The following is a 20,572-nucleotide window of genomic DNA, read 5'->3' as shown; positions in this document are numbered from 1 at the left end:
TGATTATAAACGTTCCATATTAATTGATTTCGTTGCAAGGTTTTGACCTCTATATGAGACTTTTTTCAAAGACTGCATTCGTTTTTAAAACAAACCATAACCTTTATTTTATCTACAAGGTTAACAAGACACCACTTAGATTATCCAGAAATGATAATCTAACAAATATCACACTTACACACTACCAATACATATTGGTTTACAAATATTAATATGTTACCACAAAATAAATCTCGAATGCAGTTTTAAACAATATTATACAAGCATGCTGACACCAAATCTTGTCCATATAATAGCATGCAACAGCGGAAGCTCTTAATAATCACCTGAGAATAAACATGCTTTAAACGTCAACAAAAATGTTGGTGAGTTATAGGTTTAACCTATATTTATCAAATCGTAATAATAGACCACAAGATTTCATATTTCAATATACATCCCATACATAGAGATAAAAATCATTCATATGGTGAACACCTGGTAACCGACCTTAACAAGATGCATATAGAATATCCCCTATCATTCCGGGACTCCTTTCGGACATGATGAATTCGAAGTACTAAAGCATCCGGTACTTTGGATGGGGCTCGTTGGGCCCAATAGATCTATCTTTAGGATTCGCGTCAATTAGGGTGTCTGTTCCCTAATTCTTAGATTACCAGACTAAAAAGGGTCATATTCGGTTTAATAATCCAGCCATAGAATGTAGTTTCATTTACTTGTGTCTATTTTGTAAAACATTTATAAAACTGCATGTATTCTCATCCCAAAATATTAGATTTTAAAAGTGGGACTATAACTCACCTTCACATATTTTTTACTTCATCGGGAAGTAAGACTTGGCCACTGGTCGATTCACGAACCTATAACAAATATGTACATATATATCAAAGTATGTTCAAAATATATTTACAACATTTTTAATACGTTTTGCTGTTTTAAATTTATTAAGTCAGATGTCCTCGTTAGTAACCAACAACTAGTTGTCCACAGTTAGATGTACAGAAAATAAAGCAATATATATTATCTTGAATCAATCCACAACCTCGTGTATACAAGCCTCAGGCTAGATCACAACTCAAAGTATATATAATATTTTGGAATCAACCTCAACCCTGTGTAGCTAACTCCAACATTACTGCATATAGAGTGTCTATGGTTGTTCCGAAATATATATATACATGAGTCGATATGATATGTCAAAACATTATATTCGTGTCTATCGTATCCCAGGATTACATAATATATTAGAATACATATATAATACAATACGAGTTAGCTATGATATGATTAATATAGATTTGTTACCAATTTTCACGTAGCTACAACAAGAAAAATTATCCAATCTTGTTTTACCCATAACTTCTTCGTTTTAAATCCGTTTTGAGTGTTTCAAGTTGCTATAGTTTCATATTGAACTTAAGTTTATGAATCTAAACATAAAAAGAATAAGTTTATAGTCAGAAATACAGGTTACAAGTCATTTTTGTAAAGGTAGTTATTTCAGTCGAAAGTACGACGTCTAGATGACCATTTTGGAAAACATACTTCCACTTTGAGTTTAACCATGATTTTTGGATATAGTTTCATGTTCATAAGAAAAAACATTTTCCCAGAAGAACAACTTTTAAATCAAAGTTTATCATAGTTTTTAATTAACTAACCCAAAACAGCCCGCGGTGTTACTACGACGGCGTATATCCGGTTTTACGGTATTTTTCGTGTTTCCAGGTTTTAAATCATTAAGTTAGCATATCATATAGATATAGAATATTTGTTTAGTTGATTTTAAAAGTCAAGTTAGAAGGATTAACTTTATTTGCGAACAAGTTTAGAATTAACTAAACTATGTTCTAGTGATTACAAGTTTAAATCTTCGAATAAGATAGTTTTATATGTATGAATCGAATGATGTTATGAACATCATTACTATCTTAATTTTAGTAGGTAAACCTACTAAAAATGAGAAAAATAGATCTAACTTTAAAGGATCCTTGGATGGCTTGAAAGTTCTTGAAGCAGAATCATGACACGAAAACAAGTTCAAGTAAGATTTCCACTCGAAATAAGATTGTTATAGTTATAGAAATTGAATCAAAGTTTGAATATGAGTATTACCTTGTATTAGAAAGATATCTTACTGTAAATAAGAAAGATTTCTTGAGGTTGGATGATCACTTTACAAGATTGGAAGTAAACTAGTAAACTTGGAAGTACTCTTGATTTTATGAAACTAGAACTTATAGAATTTATGAAGAACACTTAGAACTTGAAGATAGAACTTGAGAGAGATCAATTAGATGAAGAAAATTAAAGAATAAAAGTTTTTTTAGGTGTTTTTGGTCGTTGCTATATGGATTAGATATAAAAGATGTGTAATTTTGTTTACTTGTAAATAAGTCATGAATGATTACTAATATTTTTGTAATTTTATGAGATATTTCATGCTAGTTGCCAAATGATGGTTCCCACATGTGTTAGGTGACTCACAAGGGCTGCTAAGAGCTGATCATTGGAGTGTATATACCAATAGTAAATACATTTAGAAGCTGGGTATTGTGCGAGTACGAATACGAGTGCATACGAGTAGAATTGTTGATGAAAATGAATGAGGATGTAATTGTAAGCATTTTTGTTAAGTAGAAGTACTTTGATAAGTGTCTTGAAGTCTTTCAAAAGTGTATGAATACATATTAAAACACTACATGTATATACATTTTAACTGAGTCGTTAAGTCATCGTTAGTCGTTACATGTAAGTGTTGTTTTGAAACCTTTAGGTTAACGATCTTGTTAAATATTGTTAACCCATTGTTTATTATATCTAAAGAGATGTTAAATTATTACATTATCATGATATTATGATGTATTAATATATCTTAATATGATATATATACAATTAAATGTCGTTACAACGATAATCGTTACATATATGCCTCGTTTCGAAATCCTTAAGTTAGTAGTCTTGTTTTTACATATGTAGTTCATTGTTAATATACTTAATGATATGTTTACTTATCATAATACCATGTTAACTATATATATATCCATATATATTACATCATATAGTTTTTACAAGTTTTAACGTTCGTGAATCACCGGTCAACTTGGGTGGTCAATTGTCTATATGAAATCTATTTCAATTAATCAAGTCTTAACAAGTTTGATTGCTTAACATGTTGGAAACACTTAATCATGTAAATAACAATTTCATTTAATATATATAAACATGGAAAAGTTCGGGTCACTACATGATGTATTCGTCCAAATGGATTTGGACGGGTCATCACATTGAACAAATCTAATCCTACGGTGGTTCTCCTGTACTCCTAATACATAAATCCGTTAATAAACAACTTTATCCACATCCCTATTCTAATCCATTAATAATTTTAATGAAAAAAATCTTAATAAACAACCAATGAAATATTCAGACCTCTTTTTATTCCTTGTATAATCATGACTAGTATACATAGCTTATGTATGAAATACTTCTTTTCATTCAAATTTCCAACAACAGAGGTGATGTTAGATCTATATTCGATAATTTTGTTTGAGCTACATGATTGATTTGTGACAATAAACCTAGCGACAGTGAACAGAAGCGGCGTCAGACAACGATGAAAAATGGCGTTCGGTAGAGATGGCATCGGGTCGTGTTTGAGTCGGGTTTAGGTAATCCCATACCTGAACCGGGTTAGGAAAACTTGTCCCAAACCCGGTCCCATACCTGTCGGGTCCTCGTTTACTTACTAACCGTCGGGTTACTCGGTTTCCCCACGGGTAAACGGGGGATCCACATTTACTTACTAACTCTAGGGTTATCAGGTTTTCTTGTGGGCATTGTATATTCCCGTTGTTAGCCATTATCATTCACCATTCACTTATTTCAATTTATGTTTCAATGATGCTATTAAATTGAGTACTATATATATATATATATATATATATATATATATATATATATATATATATATATATATATATATATATATATATATATATATATATATATATATATATATATATATATCGAACAATAGTACATTATCACATTGTAGTTTATATTATTATTATTATATTTTATTATTGTTATTAATGAAATTGAAACTCCTTTCGAATCGCGTATTCGGGTATATGGGCTGGGTATACGGGTCAAGTATATGAGTTTGTATCCAAACCTATCCCCATACCCAAACCAGGAAAACATATTAAAACCATCCTCATACCCGGCCCAAGACCCGAATACCCGGACCCGAACCCGAACCCGGCCCAAAAGTGGTGGGTTTCGGGTTTACCCATTGGGTACGGGTCTTTTGCCATCCCTTGCGTTTGGCGAAGAAATACGGCGATCGGCGATGAACTGAAGCCTCTGGTTGATAATTCTGATTTTCAGATCTCAAAACGGATTTCTTCCTGGCGATGTTTTCTGCATTTTAGATCTAATTCCGATTTGCAGATCTAATTCCGATTTACATTACTTGTTATATTATATACTAGATTTGAATATGAAAAATGAAGTTCGAATTTTGTTTTTGTGTTTCTTGAGTTACGTTCTTCCTATGGATGATGATGATGATGATGATGATGATGATGATGATGATGATAAATTTAACAATTCCATTTTTAACAGTTGTGTTTTTATAACTTTGTTTATGTTTATAATGTTAGTTTTGATATGTAGGGTTAGGAATTAGATTTGGTTTACACTTGTAGGTTTTGATTTTAATTTTAATTTGGTTTTGACTTTGAAGATGAAGCTAGATATAAAACTTGGGGAAGAAGTTTAGAATGAAGGAAGAGAAGCATTTAAAATGTCCAAAATAACCACACACAGTGGCGGAACTTGAAGATATATTTTAGGAGGGCAAAAATGATAATAAAAAAAGATTATAATATCGTTACATGCTTATAAATATAAACATCAAACCTTTTAACATGTATATATACTATATTACCAAACAAAGTGTATTCAAGTATTGAACAAACATAATTACATTAGTAGAAATAAATAATCTTATATATTATTTTAGCAATATCATTTCATAAAAAATCATTTCATAAAACATCGGGTCTCTAAAGTGCAAAAACCTTGCGCTATTGGTGTCTTTTCGGTAAAAAAAAATCTCAAACATCATTTTTTCGCATATGTATCCAGTGCTTTCTACCTCGTCTGTTGAAACCGAAAGGAACAACCTTGTTCCAAAAAAACTCGAGGTTTTTGTTTGGAGGATTTTGAAAAAAGAATCCCGGTGCGTGTCGAACTTGACAATCGGGGTATCGATCTACATAGCACTCGTTGTCCCGTCTGTGATGAGGATGTCGAATCGGTTGATCATTTTCTAATATCGTGTAAATTCTCTACGGATGTGTGGTCAAGACTCTATAATTGGTGAGGTGTCGGTTTCAACCCAAGCCTAAACGCAAATCAACTACTACGACGTGTTTCATCGCCAAATATCACAAGGCTTGGTTCCAAGATTTGGCAAGCGGTTCGTTGGGTATGTGTGTATTATCTTTGGAAGAATAGGAATTCTACGATTTTCAAGAATAAAAGCTCGTGTTCCCCGGTGATGATAAATGAAATTCAAGTAAAGGCGTTTGATTGGGTCTCGAGAAAGCTCAAAGGAAACCATATTGATTGGCAAGTTTGGTTAACAAACCCATCAGTGTACTTAAGCTTGTAATTATGTAATATTCGTGTTTCGTGTTCTTGTTTTGGGTTGCTATCTCGGCTCCCATGATAATTTGTGTAATTTGGGCTGTCCATTGTAGCCGACGGATCATGTACATGAATGTTCGGTTTCGTTTAACGAAAGTTCTACCTTGCTTTAAAAAAAAAAATATATATATATATATATATATATATATATATATATATATATATATATATATATATATATATATATATATGGTAGGAAATGTTTTCCCCCCTTTTTTCACTGTTGAATATAACCAATTAAATTATATACTCGAGTGATTAGATCGAGGGCATCTATGAGGTGGGGTCAAAATTTGATTTAGATGAGTGACTATAAAATTTTTGACTTTTACGCTTGGATATAATAGGTTATAGAAATAGAAATATTAATCCACAAAAAATTACCCTTGAAACATTTAGAGATTACACTATTGCTTATAATCAGTGGGAGGGCTACAGCCCTCTTTAGTCTCTATGAAGTTCTGCCAATGACCACACATGTAAAGTACATGGTCACTTAACGGAGTGTGACTAACGCTCGTCGGGGTCAGGTACCAATCATACAACATATGCAAACATTAGAGCCATCCACATAAAAAAAGTTTAGGTTCATCCATGTAATTTTGAGCAAACACTAGAGACCAACCATATAATTTTGTCTTAAAAAATGCCACAAATGTAGCCATCGGTAAATAACTTAATGTAACATCCCGCCTTTTTCCATTTACTTTTCCGTTATATTAATTTAAACTCCGTTATATGTTTATAACATCTCCCGTTAATACGCGTTTTAAATTATCTCGTTTAGGTAATTCATGCACCCGATCCAAATTAGAGGGACTAAACTTGCCAAGAGGCCAAAGATTTGACTAGGTCAACTAGTCAAACCTTCAACCTCCTCCTCTCATTTCAACATCTCCATCTTTCTTCTACTCCCTTTTTTTCTCTCAAGAACACCAACAAGAATTCATCATCTAAATTCGGATTAGGAAGCTAGCAACAAAACAAATTGCAAATTCGTGATCCTTGCATCTTCCTCTTCGATTCCATACCGATTTCATTACATTTGGGTAACTTTCTAAAATCACTAGATTTTGTGTTCTTGATGTTTTTAACTTATAAAAGTGTTAATTAGTGTCTATGGCTCAAGTCTAACATGAATATATGATTTATATGCTCGATCTCGTTGTTTTAGTGTAACTAGCATGAACTTGAATTTTGGTGTGTTGTTCTTGAATTTAGGATGATCATATGTTGTTAAATGTTAAAAGTTGATGTTTTAATTGTGTTACTAGCATCACTAGCTTCAATTTGATGTGTAGGTTGCCTTAGAAAACTTCATGAACTTGATTATTGATTTTGGTGAATTTGGGTTAGGGTTTGATGAACTTGAAATGAACTTTTGATGCATTGAATGCCATGGATTATTATTGGTAAGTGTTTAGTTGGATTGTATGCTTGATTACCTTCGAAACGGCATATCATTCATGTAAATTGGTTGCCCGAATCATTGAATTGCATTTATGAACTTGTATGCGGTTAATGTTAAGCATTAGATGCGGTTTTGGTTGTTGTAATAGGTAGATTGATTGATAAAATGTGTTTAGTTGTTTTCCTCGTCAAATTGCCTTCCCAACGGTATAAGATACTTGTCTTGATTGTTTGCGGATCATAAATGGTGATTGTTTGAAGTTAGGTTCGTGCATAAAACTTAAAAACTGCCAGAATTCTCTGCACAGGTAATGGCGCGGCGCGACATATACCCGCGCGGCGCGCCAAAGTGGTCTGTCCAACTTTGTCAATTTTCGAATAATGTTTGCTATGCTACGCACCTCCGATTCACATGTAACTTGTTCTAACATGCTCATACATGATTAAAAACCTCAGAAAAATAGTTCGGGACCCGACCCGAACGTGTTGACTTTTTCGTTGACTTTGACCGACCAAAGTTTGACTTTTTGTCAAACTTAACCAAATGATTATGCAACCTTCCTAACTTGTTTATATACTTGTATCTTGCATGAAACTTGACAATTTGATTTCACATGCTACATAATCGAGTCGTAACGAGCCATAGGACTAATTGAACATCTTTGACCTATCGTGTTTACCGTTATTGATACGACCTATTTGTTTAGGTCAAGACTAGCACTATCCTTCGCACACGTTATTTTGTGAAGTACTTTTCGTACGTGCACTCAAGGTGAGATCATAGTCCCACTTTTACTCTTTTGCACTTACATTTGAGATGAGAAAAACATAAACGTTTCTTTTTACTAAGTGAACACAAGTACAGGAAAACAAACATTCTACATACGAGTTTGAACAAAAATCCTCAATTCGATTATCATTAGTTACACTTGCCGGGTGTAAGCGAGAACTTATGTTATATGGCCATATGGGTTTGACAAACCCTCATTCAAACGGTTCGCTACCGTTTACGAATGAAATGTATTTTCGAGAAACAGTGTATGTTCTAACACTATTGTGATGGGGTTCTATGGAAGTAATGTTAAGCATTGATAATTAGGTGCTCGTGAAACAAACTTTTGGAATGTATTACTATTATCTCATGGTTGCAAATCTTGTGGTTCACTTGCACTTACTTACTTAAACCTATGATTTCACCAACGTTTTCGTTGACAGATTTCTATGTTTTTCTCAGGTCCTTGAACGATACATGATACATGCTTACGCTCATTATTTTGATACTTGCATTGGATGTCGAGTATATATGCATACATGGAGCGTCTTTTGGCTACTTTTAAATTGTGTCGCATAAGTTTCATTTGTACTTAAAACTTTGTATCGTAACTTGTGGTGGAACTATTCTTGTAAACTTTGAACAATCTTTACATTTGAAATGAATGCGACATATCGTTAGGTCAAACGTTGTTTTAAAGACTTATGACCACGTAACGGGACCTAAGTAGACGGCGCCGTCAAACACGATTTGGTCGGGTCGCTACAGATGGTATCAGAGCGTTGGTTGTAGGGATTTAGAGTTCATTGGTGTCGACCCCGAGTCATAGGGTACATTAGTGAATCTAGACTACAACCGGCATATAGACCGAAGTAGGAACTACTTGACTATTTGTGCATTATACTCGAACTCTCCTATCATATCTAACTCTTATTCGATCTTGATATCACGTTGTTAAATTTGATTGACACGCCACCTTGACTTTATGAAGTAGTGTTAAATGCACATGTGAATCAGGGTAATATAATTTCCGGGATTATATTACGGTGGTTCACATGGACGTTCCGACATTATGACATAAAGAATTTAAGGCGGGTTAAGGAAATTTTATCTTTATCTTTATTCTATATCACGGTTAGTATTATTGAGAATACTAATCAATGATATTCTTGTGTCTTGAAGGAACAATGGCTCCTCGTCGTGTACGCCGCAATGAAACTCCCGAACAAGCTCTCGAACGGATGATAGCCACCGCCGTAGATGCGGCCATGGCCGGTCACTCATCCAACAACAATAATAATAACAACCACAACAACAACAACAACAATGGAGCCGGAAACTCAAACGAGGGATGCTCCTATAAAGCTTTCATGGGGTGCAAACCTCACACTTTTGATGGAACCGGGGGACCGGTCGTGCTCACCCGATGGTTTGAGCAAACGGAAGCCGTCTTTAGCATAAGCGGTTGTCAGGACCAAGACAAGGTCAAATACTCCACTCACACCTTCGCCGGTGTCGCTCTTACATGGTGGAATACTTATGTACAATCGGTGGGTACCGATGAAGCTCACGCCCTCTCTTGGGCCGACTTGAGGGAAAAGATGATTGTCGAATATTTCCCTCGTGAAGAAACCCGAAGGCTCGAACAAGAGCTAAGAACTTTAAAGGCGATCGGAAATGATCTCAAGGCTTACAATAAACGATTTTCCGAACTAGCCTTGATGTGCCCAAATCTTGTGAACCCCGAAGCTTTAAGGGTTGAACTTTACATGGATGGTCTTCCAAAGAGTATCAAACACGGAGTAATGTCATCCAAACCCACTAATCATCAAGAAGCTTTGAACATGGCCCGCAAATTGATAGAAACGGTTGACGAAATCGTAGTTCCGGCACCTAAGGCCGAGGATAAATCGGGCGGCAACAAAAGAAAGTGGGAACCCTCCCAATCAAACAACAACAACTTTGCTAAGAAGCCTTACACCTCCGACGGCAAGAAGGGTTATGCCGGGAACCTACCTCTTTGCAACAAATGCAACAAACGTCACTTTGGCGAATGTAGTAAGTTAATTTGCCACCGGTGCCAAGGAGTTGGTCATAAGGCCAACGATTGTAAAAGTGCCACTCCCGTCGCTCGAAAGTGGCCCAATGCACCAAAGACGGGCACTTGTTACGAATGTGGCCAAACGGGTCATTATAGAAATGCATGCCCAAAGAAGAAAGATAACCCCAATACGCGCGGCCGAGCTTTCAACATCAACACCGAGGAAGCCCGGTATGACACTGAACTAGTCACGGGTACGTTTCTTCTCAACAATTCTTATGTCTCTTGCTTATTCGATTCGGGTGCCGATAAATGCTTTGTATCCAAGACTTTGACTCATTCTTTTAGCACTCCACCTCTTCCATTAGATACCACTTATACCATTGAAGTGGCTAACGGGAAACTATTAAGTGCCGACACATATTACCGAGGGTGTACGTTAAACATTTTGGGTAAGGAATTTGAAATTGACTTGATACCCATGGAACTAGGAAGCTTTGATGTAATAATAGGTATGAATTGGTTAGTCAAAATGAAATCTCACATCCTTTGTGATCTTAACGCAATCCGAATTCCTATCGAGAATGGTGAACCTTTGATTGTTTATGGCGATAAGAGTTGCACCAGACTCAACCTCGTTTCGTGCCTTAAAGTTAGAAAACTACTTCGTAAGGGTTGTTTTACGATCCTTGCCCACGTTAAGAAAGTCGAGTCCGATGAGAAGCATATCGATGATGTGCAAATTGTTAGTGACTTTTCCGATGTATTTCCTGAAGAATTGCCGGGTCTTCCACCTCATCGACCGGTTGAATTCCAAATCGATCTTATTCCGGTAGCCGCACCCGTAGCACGTGCACCGTATAGACTTGCTCCATCCGAAATGCAAGAATTGCAAAGTCAAATCCAAGAACTACTTGATCGTGGTTTTATCCAACCTAGCCATTCACCATGGGGCGCTCCGATTTTGTTTGTTAAAAAGAAAGACGGATCCCTACGAATGTGCATTGACTATCGTGAACTAAAAAAATTGACGGTTAAGAACCGATATCCTCTTCCTCGCATCGATGACCTCTTTGATCAACTACAAGGGTCTTGTGTATATTCGAAAATCGATCTCCGCTCGGGTTATCATCAATTGAGGGTTAAGGGGGAAGATGTCTCCAAAACCGCTTTCCGAACTCGTTATGGTAGTTATGAATTCCTTGTCATGCCATTTGGTCTCACTAACGCACCGGCGGTGTTCATGGATCTTATGAACCGCGTGTGCAAACCGTATCTCGATAAATTCGTTATTGTGTTCATCGATGACATATTGATCTATTCTAAAAATGAAGAAGAGCACGAACAACATCTCCGACTTGTGCTTGAACTCTTGAGACAAGAACGACTTTATGCCAAATTCTCCAAGTGTGAATTTTGGTTAAAGGAAGTTCAATTTCTTGGTCATGTTGTAAGTGATCAAGGTATTAAAGTCGATCCCACGAAAATCGAAGCCATTAGTAAATGGGAGACTCCTACTACTCCTACTCACATTCGTCAATTCTTGGGTCTCGCCGGGTACTATCGTAGATTCATCGAAAACTTCTCTTTGGTTGCACGTCCTCTAACCGTATTGACTCACAAGGGAAAGAAATTCATTTGGGCGACCGAACATGAATCCGCATTCCAAATCTTGAAAACGAAGCTAACCACCGCTCATATCTTGTCACTTTCCGAAGGCAATGATGACTTTGTTGTATATTGCGATGCCTCGAAACATGGTTTTGGGTGTGTATTGATGCAACGAACGAAAGTCATTGCTTATGCTTCTCGACAACTCAAAATTCATGAACGAAACTATACGACACATGATCTCGAACTCAGAGCCGTTGTCTTTGCACTTAAAATGTGGAGACACTATCTTTATGGAACCAAGAGTACTATCTTCACCGATCACAAAATCCTTCAACACATCTTCGATCAAAAGCAACTAAACATGAGACAACGACGGTGGATTGAAACTTTGAACGATTACGATTGCGAGCTTCGTTACCATCCCGGGAAGGCAAACGTAGTAGCCGATGCCTTAAGTCGAAAAGAAAGAGCGGTGCCTCTTCGTGTCCGAGCTTTAAACATCACCATTCACACCAACCTTAATAGCCAAATTCGGGTAGCCCAAGATGAGGCTCTCAAGGATGAAAACCTTTCACACGAGCTCTTGAACATTCTCGTCTCTCGATTCGAAATTAGGGAGACCGGACTCCGATATTACGCCGGAAGGATTTGGGTGCCTAGTTATGGGGACCTACGAAGCCTTATTTTAGATGAAGCCCATAAGTCACGATACTCGATTCACCCCGGTGCCAATAAGATGTACCACGACCTTAAACAACTATATTGGTGGCCGAACATCAAAAGGGACGTAGCTACTTATGTTTCCAAGTGTTTGACATGTTCCAAAGTCAAAGCCGAACACCAAAGACCGTCCGGACTACTTCAACAACCCGAGATCCTGCAATGGAAGTGGGAAAGGATAACGATGGATTTTATCACCAAGCTACCAAAAACGACGGGCGGTTATGAAACCATTTGGGTTATTGTTGACCGTCTCACCAAATCCGCACACTTCCTTGCCATGAAAGAAATGGACAAAATGGATAAACTTGCACAACTTTACATTAAGGAGATCATAGCCCGACACGGTGTACCTTTATCGATTATCTCCGACCGAGATGGCCGTTTCGTTTCTAGATTTTGGCGTACTTTGCAAGAAGCATTGGGAACGCGTTTAGACATGAGCACCGCATATCATCCTCAAACCGATGGACAAAGCGAACGTACAATTCAAACCTTAGAGGACATGTTACGAGCTTGCGTGGTTGATTTCGGAAAAGCTTGGGACAAGCACTTACCTCTCGCCGAGTTCTCTTACAACAATAGTTATCACGCGAGTATTAAAGTCGCACCTTTTGAAGCGCTATATGGCCGAAAATGCCGTTCACCTCTTTGTTGGGCCGAAGTAGGCGACGTACAAATCACCGGACCCGAACTCATTCACGAAACCACCGAGAAGATCGTTCAAATCCGAGATAGGCTTCGGACGGCCCGGAGTCGTCAAAAGTGCTATACCGATAAAAGATGCAACGACCTTGAATTTCAAGTCGGTGACCGCGTCATGTTAAAAGTCGCACCTTGGAAGGGTGTAATCCGTTTTGGGAAACGCGGGAAGCTAAATCCACGGTATATTGGTCCTTTCGAAATCTTGGAGCGTATTGGAACCGTTTCTTATCGTTTAGATCTTCCGCCTCAATTGAACTCCGTTCATACTACCTTCCATGTATCTAACTTGAAAAAGTGTCTTGCCGAACCCGATATCGTCATTCCTCTCGAGGAACTTACTATTGATGACAAACTTCATTTTGTGGAGGAACCGGTTGAAATTGTGGACACCTCCGTCAAGACATTGAAACAAAGCCGAATCCCGATTGTTAAAGTCCGTTGGAACGCCAAAAGGGGACCCGAGTTTACTTGGGAAAGGCAAGATCAAATGCAAAGAAAGTATCCTCATCTATTCGTGAATTCGGAAACACAAGATCTCGAGGAAGAAACAACGACTACTACGCCTACTTAAATTTCGGGACGAAATTTCTTTTAAGGAGTAGGTAATGTAACATCCCGCCTTTTTCCATTTACTTTTCCGTTATATTAATTTAAACTCCGTTATATGTTTATAACATCTCCCGTTAATACGCGTTTTAAATTATCTCGTTTAGGTAATTCACGCTCCCGATCCAAATTAGAGGGACTAAACTTGCCAAGAGGCCAAAGATTTGACTAGGTCAACTAGTCAAACCTTCAACCTCCTCCTCTCATTTCAACATCTCCATCTTTCTTCTACTCTCTTTTTTTCTCTCAAGAACACCAACAAGAATTCATCATCTAAATTCGGATTAGGAAGCTAGCAACAAAACAAATTGCAATTTCGTGATCCTTGCATCTTCCTCTTCGATTCCATACCGATTTCATTACATTTGGGTAACTTTCTAAAATCACTAGATTTTGTGTTCTTGATGTTTTTAACTTATAAAAGTGTTAATTAGTGTCTATGGCTCAAGTCTAACATGAATATATGATTTATATGCTCGATCTCGTTGTTTTAGTGTAACTAGCATGAACTTGAATTTTGGTGTGTTGTTCTTGAATTTAGGATGATCATATGTTGTTAGATGTTAAAAGTTGATGTTTTAATTGTGTTACTAGCATCACTAGCTTCAATTTGATGTGTAGGTTGCCTTAGAAAACTTCATGAACTTGATTATTGATTTTGGTGAATTTGGGTTAGGGTTTGATGAACTTGAAATGGACTTTTGATGCATTGAATGCCATGGATTATTATTGGTAAGTGTTTAGTTGGATTGTATGCTTGATTACCTTCAAAACGGCATATCATTCATGTAAATTGGTTGCCCGAATCATTGAATTGCATTTATGAACTTGTATGCGGTTAATGTTAAGCATTAGATGCGGTTTTGGTTGTTGTAATAGGTAGATTGATTGATAAAATGTGTTTAGTTGTTTTCCTCGTCAAATTGCCTTCCCAACGGTATAAGATACTTGTCTTGATTGTTTGCGGATCATAAATGGTGATTGTTTGAAGTTAGGTTCGTGCATAAAACTTAAAAACTGCCAGAATTCTCTGCACAGGTAATGGCGCGGCGCGCCATATACCCGCGCGGCGCGCCAAAGTGGTCTGTCCAACTTTGTCAATTTTCGAATAATGTTTGCTATGCTACGCACCTTCGATTCACATGTAACTTGTTCTAACATGCTCATACATGATTAAAAACCTCAGAAAAATAGTTCGGGACTCGACCCGAACGTGTTGACTTTTTCGTTGACTTTGACCGACCAAAGTTTGACTTTTTGTCAAACTTAACCAAATGATTATGCAACCTTCCTAACTTGTTTATATATTTGTATCTTGCATGAAACTTGACAATTTGATTTCACATGCTACATAATCGAGTCGTAACGAGCCATAGGACTAATTGAACATCTTTGACCTATCGTGTTTACCGTTATTGATACGACCTATTTGTTTAGGTCAAGACTAGCACTATCCTTCGCACACGTTATTTTGTGAAGTACTTTTCGTACGTGCACTCAAGGTGAGATCATAGTCCCACTTTTACTCTTTTGCACTTACATTTAGGATGAGAAAAACATAAACGTTTCTTTTTACTAAGTGAACACAAGTACAGGAAAACAAACATTCTACATACGAGTTTGAACAAAAATCCTCAATTCGATTATCATTAGTTACACTTGCCGGGTGTAAGCGAGAACTTATGTTATATGGCCATATGGGTTTGACAAACCCTCATTCAAACGGTTCGCTACCGTTTACGAATGAAATGTATTTTCGAGAAACAGTGTATGTTCTAACACTATTGTGATGGGGTTCTATGGAAGGAATGTTAAGCATTGATAATTGGGTGCTCGTGAAACAAACTTTTGGAATGTATTACTATTATCTCATGGTTGCAAATCTTGTGGTTCACTTGTACTTACTTACTTAAACCTATGATTTCACCAACGTTTTCGTTGACAGATTTCTATGTTTTTCTCAGGTCCTTGAACGATACATGATACATGCTTACGCTCATTATTTTGATACTTGCATTGGATGTCGAGTATATATGCATACATGGAGCGTCTTTTGGCTACTTTTAAATTGTGTCGCATAAGTTTCATTTGTACTTAAAACTTTGTATCGTAACTTGTGGTGGAACTATTCTTGTAAACTTTGAACAATCTTTACATTTGAAATGAATGCGACATATCGTTAGGTCAAACGTTGTTTTAAAGACTTATGACCACGTAACGGGACCTAAGTAGACGGCGCCGTCAAACATGATTTGGTCGGGTCGCTACACTTAAAATATCTAAACATAAATATACTTCCAAACTACTGAAATATAAAGGTAGGTCTCTATAGGGTGATACACAAGCCTTATTTGGTTTGTTTTAATCCTCGGCGGCGGCATCAGCCAAGTTGAGTCACCGAGTTTGGTTTCTGATGTTTTACACGGGCCTTTGTTTGTAACTTTATGGTTTTGTTAGATGTAGTTTTGGTGACTCCTTGTTCGAGTTCGGTTGCGGTTTATGGTGGTTGGTCGCGTTCAGTTACAGTCAGTTCTTCTTGATTGTTATCGGGTGTTCGAAGACGTTTGGGTCTTGGTTTAAGTAAGTTCAGGTTTTAGGGGAGTTTCAATCGTTGTTTCACGGGTTGTGTTCAGTTGATTTGTATTCGTGCTGCAGGTTGTAATAATTGGGTTTAGTTGTCAATAGATCGTAGGATCAATCAATCTGACGCGGTAGAGCCTAAGTTAATAATTATAACCCAATCAGATCTTTTGGATCTATTTTAATTATTGTTTTTGTTTTTCATCAAAAAAAAATAAATAAATAATCAAAAAACTCAGAACTCCAAGTATTGAAGATTCTCAAGAGTTTCATATGAGGAATTCGTGGTTCGGGATATTGAGGTTAACATTGGTGTTAAAAAGAATTGGGACGGTTTTTTCGATAGACTCGAGCAACGGGATGTAATTAAACCGGGTGCTTAATTTCATTTGCTTCTCTTCATGCCTCATTTTCTTCATTTTTTTTGCTTAGTAGTTTGTTGATTTGGGATCAAATTTAAGTTCTTTGGTTCATTTCAGTTTGTGGTTTTTAGTCTAGTTATACTATTTTTTCGGTTGTATTGTGGGTTATGTTGTTTGTCTCTTTGGCTCGGTTCGGATCGATTGTAGCTAGCAGTTAGATTTTCTTTTCCTTTTTAGTTTCGATCCTTGCCGTTGCTTTGTTGTATTCTTGTTCGGCTTTTTCATCTTTCGATGAATAAGTCTTTGTCTATATAGTTTTCGTTTTTTCGCCAACAAAAAATAAAAATAAAAAGTTAAGGCTATTTAATATATGGTCATTAAGGAATATGTAACTCATACGAGTTACACCACAATATTATGGCGATTAGAAGAGTATATAACCTATTGGACACTGCAGGTAGTTACATAGGTTGCAACGTAACATAAGTTGCAACATAATTTTATTACATGGGGATTAAGAGTTGAAAGTTATATAAGTTCACCATAATGTATAAATAGGTTAGGATATTATATTATGATGGATAATAACTACTACGTAACAATTTTATTTAGTAACGCCATGTTTGATCACCAACTCTGAAATTGTCAGAAAGAACTCAACTTCAAATAATTTTGAATTGTTTCATCCTGAGAAAAATCGGTGAAGTATCCTTTTCCGACAGACACGCCCTCCTCTGTAGCAAATCGTTCGACTAAACCTTGAACTTGGTCACCACCAACCTTAGTTGGTTCAAGCAAGTTACAAACCACCTCAGTAACATCACCATGAACTAGTGCTATTGCCTGAACCGATGCATGCCCACCACCTCTTCCACTTACCAATTTTGCAATTTTACGAACTGTACTAATGTTGGTGCAAAACACAGGTATGTTGTATGTACCCACCCACTTGGTTGCTCCTATGACTATTATACCCTTGGATTGATCTGATTGGGCTGGACCTTCATCTGGTTCAAATGGTAGAACGGTTGACTGTGGTCCACCTGACCACTGGTTTCCATCTGTGTTTGGTTTGAAGTAGCTGAGTTCCCTCCTGATGGAATCGATTGATTTTTGTTGTTTATGCGCAGCGCCATATGTATAAATAGGGACTGCAGAACAATGTTTATCATCATTGGCAACAATTTACAACCCATTCATAAGTATTAAATAGCCGTATGAAAATTGTCACCTCTACTCATAAATATACCTGACAAAACGGGTCATGTTGGGTCGGTTTGGATAACGGGTCAAAACTGTTTTGGGTTGAAATGTCATGGGTCAAACGGGTCATATTTTTAAATGGGTCCGAATGGGTTATGTTGAGTCGGGTTCGGTAACGGGTCATGGGTCAGATGGGTCCAAACGTGTCATATACTTTTATTTGATTTTTACATTTATGATTACGTTTTACGTTTATATTTACGTTTCACGTTTATAGTTTTACATTTGATTTTTTTACATTTATGATTACGTTTGACGGATGAACTTGTTATGATCTTTATGCTCGACCCATTTGACCCATTCACAAGACCCATTAGACTTAACCATATTCATTGAGCTTTAGGAATTGATACCCAATTGACATGCTCCTTTATAATTAGCATAGGACCCAATAGGTTGGAGAGAAACCCATTGGTCCTTTTTTTAACATTGTCGGACCTAATTTTTCTCAAGACCCGGTTAACCCGAAAGCTTAACCCAATTGATCCATATTTGAAAGTATCTGTCTTAATTGCCAGGCATACTCATAAATCATCACCTAGGGTGTGTCACTATAGCAAATTTGTAAATATTCATACGAGAAAAGATAAATTTAACAAACCTTGAAGTACGGAGCCGATATCGGCAGCAAGAGCTTTAGCCGTCTCAGCAACTTGTTCAAGTGACGTTGAAGCTAACGGATGGAAACATATATGATCAACAACACCAAGCCGTGGATGATTTCCAGTATGTAACTCAAGATCGATAGTTTCAAATGCTGTTTTCACCATTGAGAAAACAGCACTTTTCAAACAACTCGAATCAAAAGAATCAGATTTCGAGACAAGTGTGTATCCTACTCTGTTGTAAATCTCATCTACAAATATATTCATAATAGCAACCCCAGGAAACAATTTAACAGCTCGTTCAATCGTATCCAGAGCTGACTTGTTTCGTGCCTCGGATATGTAAATTTTACAACATGAAAACGTTGATTTACACATCTTTTTCCCCCTTTTTCACTGGATTTCAGACTATAGTGTCATAGACAAAAATCACCATATTAATAAAGTATTTCATAACTAGCGCAACAACCTAAAGTTCAATTCAATGATTATATATTTATCAAACTGTTAGAAAAATCGGTTATTAGTGCAATTTTGCCAAACTTTGGACCTAAATATGTAGATATATATATAACAATTATGAGTGACATTTTATATGTTTACGAAGCTTTTGACAAGGGCTTCGTAACGGTATATTATTAGTCCAAAGTTATGTTGTTGCGAATGAGATATAGTGGTCTAAATATGGTCGGATGGTTCATTGGGTATGTTTTGACCCAAGACCCATTATGATTAATGGGCTGCTGTAAATCAGGATAGTGAGCTGTTCAAAATAGGTGACCCATCAATGGGCTGTTTTGCAGACTTGTGATCCACATGTTAAATGGGTTCAATTTGACCCATTAAGTGCAAATGGGCTGTTTTAACATGACCCATGATCCAACCTGTTTGTTCCACTTCCTTTACAGCAGGGTTGATCAAAAGGTCTAACTTATGCATCATTGATTGTTTGGTTAATGATCTTAATCATACTTGATTAATAGATCAGTTATTTCTTGATGTATAATTGTATAAATGACCTAAGACCTCCATCTATCCTTATGTTGATATTTTTTTATAGCAACAGATATAGTATATATAATATATAACACATGAATGTCATATTATTAGCAACTGTTTAAGTCATCATAGTGAGTGTATTCATGTTGCTGTTTATGCTAATAAACATTAGCTTTTTGTTCATGTTGATCTTCATGTTATAAACATCAGTTCGGTATTCCTACAGAACCAGTAATATATATATATATATAGTTTAAAATACTAACTTAGAAAACATTTGCACTTTAATTGCCCAAATTGAAACTAAGTGTTGTAATTAGACGAACAAATGTACATTATCAAGCGTTATAGACAAATTACTGACTTGGATCACAAAGAGAAATGAATGATGCTTAATTACCTGATCATGCGAATAGCAAATTAAGACAAGTGGCCAGTAGTGAATTGAAGTGCAGCAGGAAGATTGGGTGAGAATCATATTCTATCCAAATCTCATCCACAAATTTAGACACCCTTTTTGTGGGTCCGGTTTTAGTGAAACGGGTTGAACTCATATTTGATTACGGAGTATACCAATTGTAATTGTAATTGTAATTGTAATTGTAAATGTTACTCTATTGGTGTACTTATTACTAGTATTAAGTGAGGAGTAGTTAAGGAATTTTCATTTTTATCCTTTAAAAGAGGGTCAGATCTGAATATGTACTGAGACCACTGTTTTATGTGGGTCGGGTTTAGTGAAACGGGTTGTATTTAATTACGGAGTATCCATCAAAAATGTTACGGAGGTATTATTATATTGAGTTCACCTTTAAAAGAGTCAGATCTACCCTGTTTCTTTGTAAACCACTTCCGTCTCTCCTCATCTCTCTACTCTCAATCTCTCGTTTTGATTTTCACAAAAAGTATATTTCAGTTTGCTGTTAATTGCTTTATATACATAAAAATTTATTCGTTCTTTTTTTCTTTTCTTTTGAAGGTCAAACTAGTTTGATTGGATTTGATATGCATCTGGATGCAAACCAGTTATGATAATCTTTCTTTCATCTTAAAAAAGTTCTAGAGCATCTGTGATAATCTGTGTAGACTACGTTGTAGTTTGGGTTTATATCTGGATCTACATATCAAAATCTAGGTCAAATCAGATCTGACTTTTTATAGTTAACGTCTGGTG

General features: G+C 36.4%; 1 protein-coding gene across 1 annotated transcript; it reads right to left on the bottom strand.

The window, feature by feature from the left end:
• Positions 1-16,968: 16,968 nt before the first annotated feature.
• On the bottom strand, positions 16,969-19,930 carry LOC139855930 (formiminotransferase cyclodeaminase-like protein). The gene is made up of 3 exons (XM_071845171.1): positions 19,799-19,930; positions 18,396-18,807; positions 16,969-17,682 (listed from the first exon to the last, which is right to left on the bottom strand). Exons 2-3 carry the CDS (start codon positions 18,775-18,777, stop codon positions 17,177-17,179), a joined length of 888 nt encoding a protein of 295 aa, XP_071701272.1. The 5' UTR covers positions 18,778-18,807; positions 19,799-19,930; the 3' UTR covers positions 16,969-17,176.
• Between the last annotated feature and the right edge of the window lie 642 nt (positions 19,931-20,572).

The sequence above is a fragment of the Rutidosis leptorrhynchoides genome, chromosome 1 (genome assembly GCF_046630445.1).
Source record: "Rutidosis leptorrhynchoides isolate AG116_Rl617_1_P2 chromosome 1, CSIRO_AGI_Rlap_v1, whole genome shotgun sequence".
Lineage (NCBI taxonomy): Eukaryota > Viridiplantae > Streptophyta > Magnoliopsida > Asterales > Asteraceae > Rutidosis > Rutidosis leptorrhynchoides.
Note: the sequence above shows the minus strand (reverse complement) of the source record. Positions and strands in the feature narration are given on the sequence as shown.

Coding starts and splice junctions, on each gene's coding strand:
- LOC139855930 (XM_071845171.1), bottom strand. CDS start 18,777: ATGTGTAAATCAACGTTTTCATGTTGTAAAATTTACATATCCGAGGCA. Junction 17,683..18,395: donor TATCGGCTCCGTACTTCAAG/GTTTGTTAAATT, acceptor ATTGTTCTGCAG/TCCCTATTTATACATATGGC.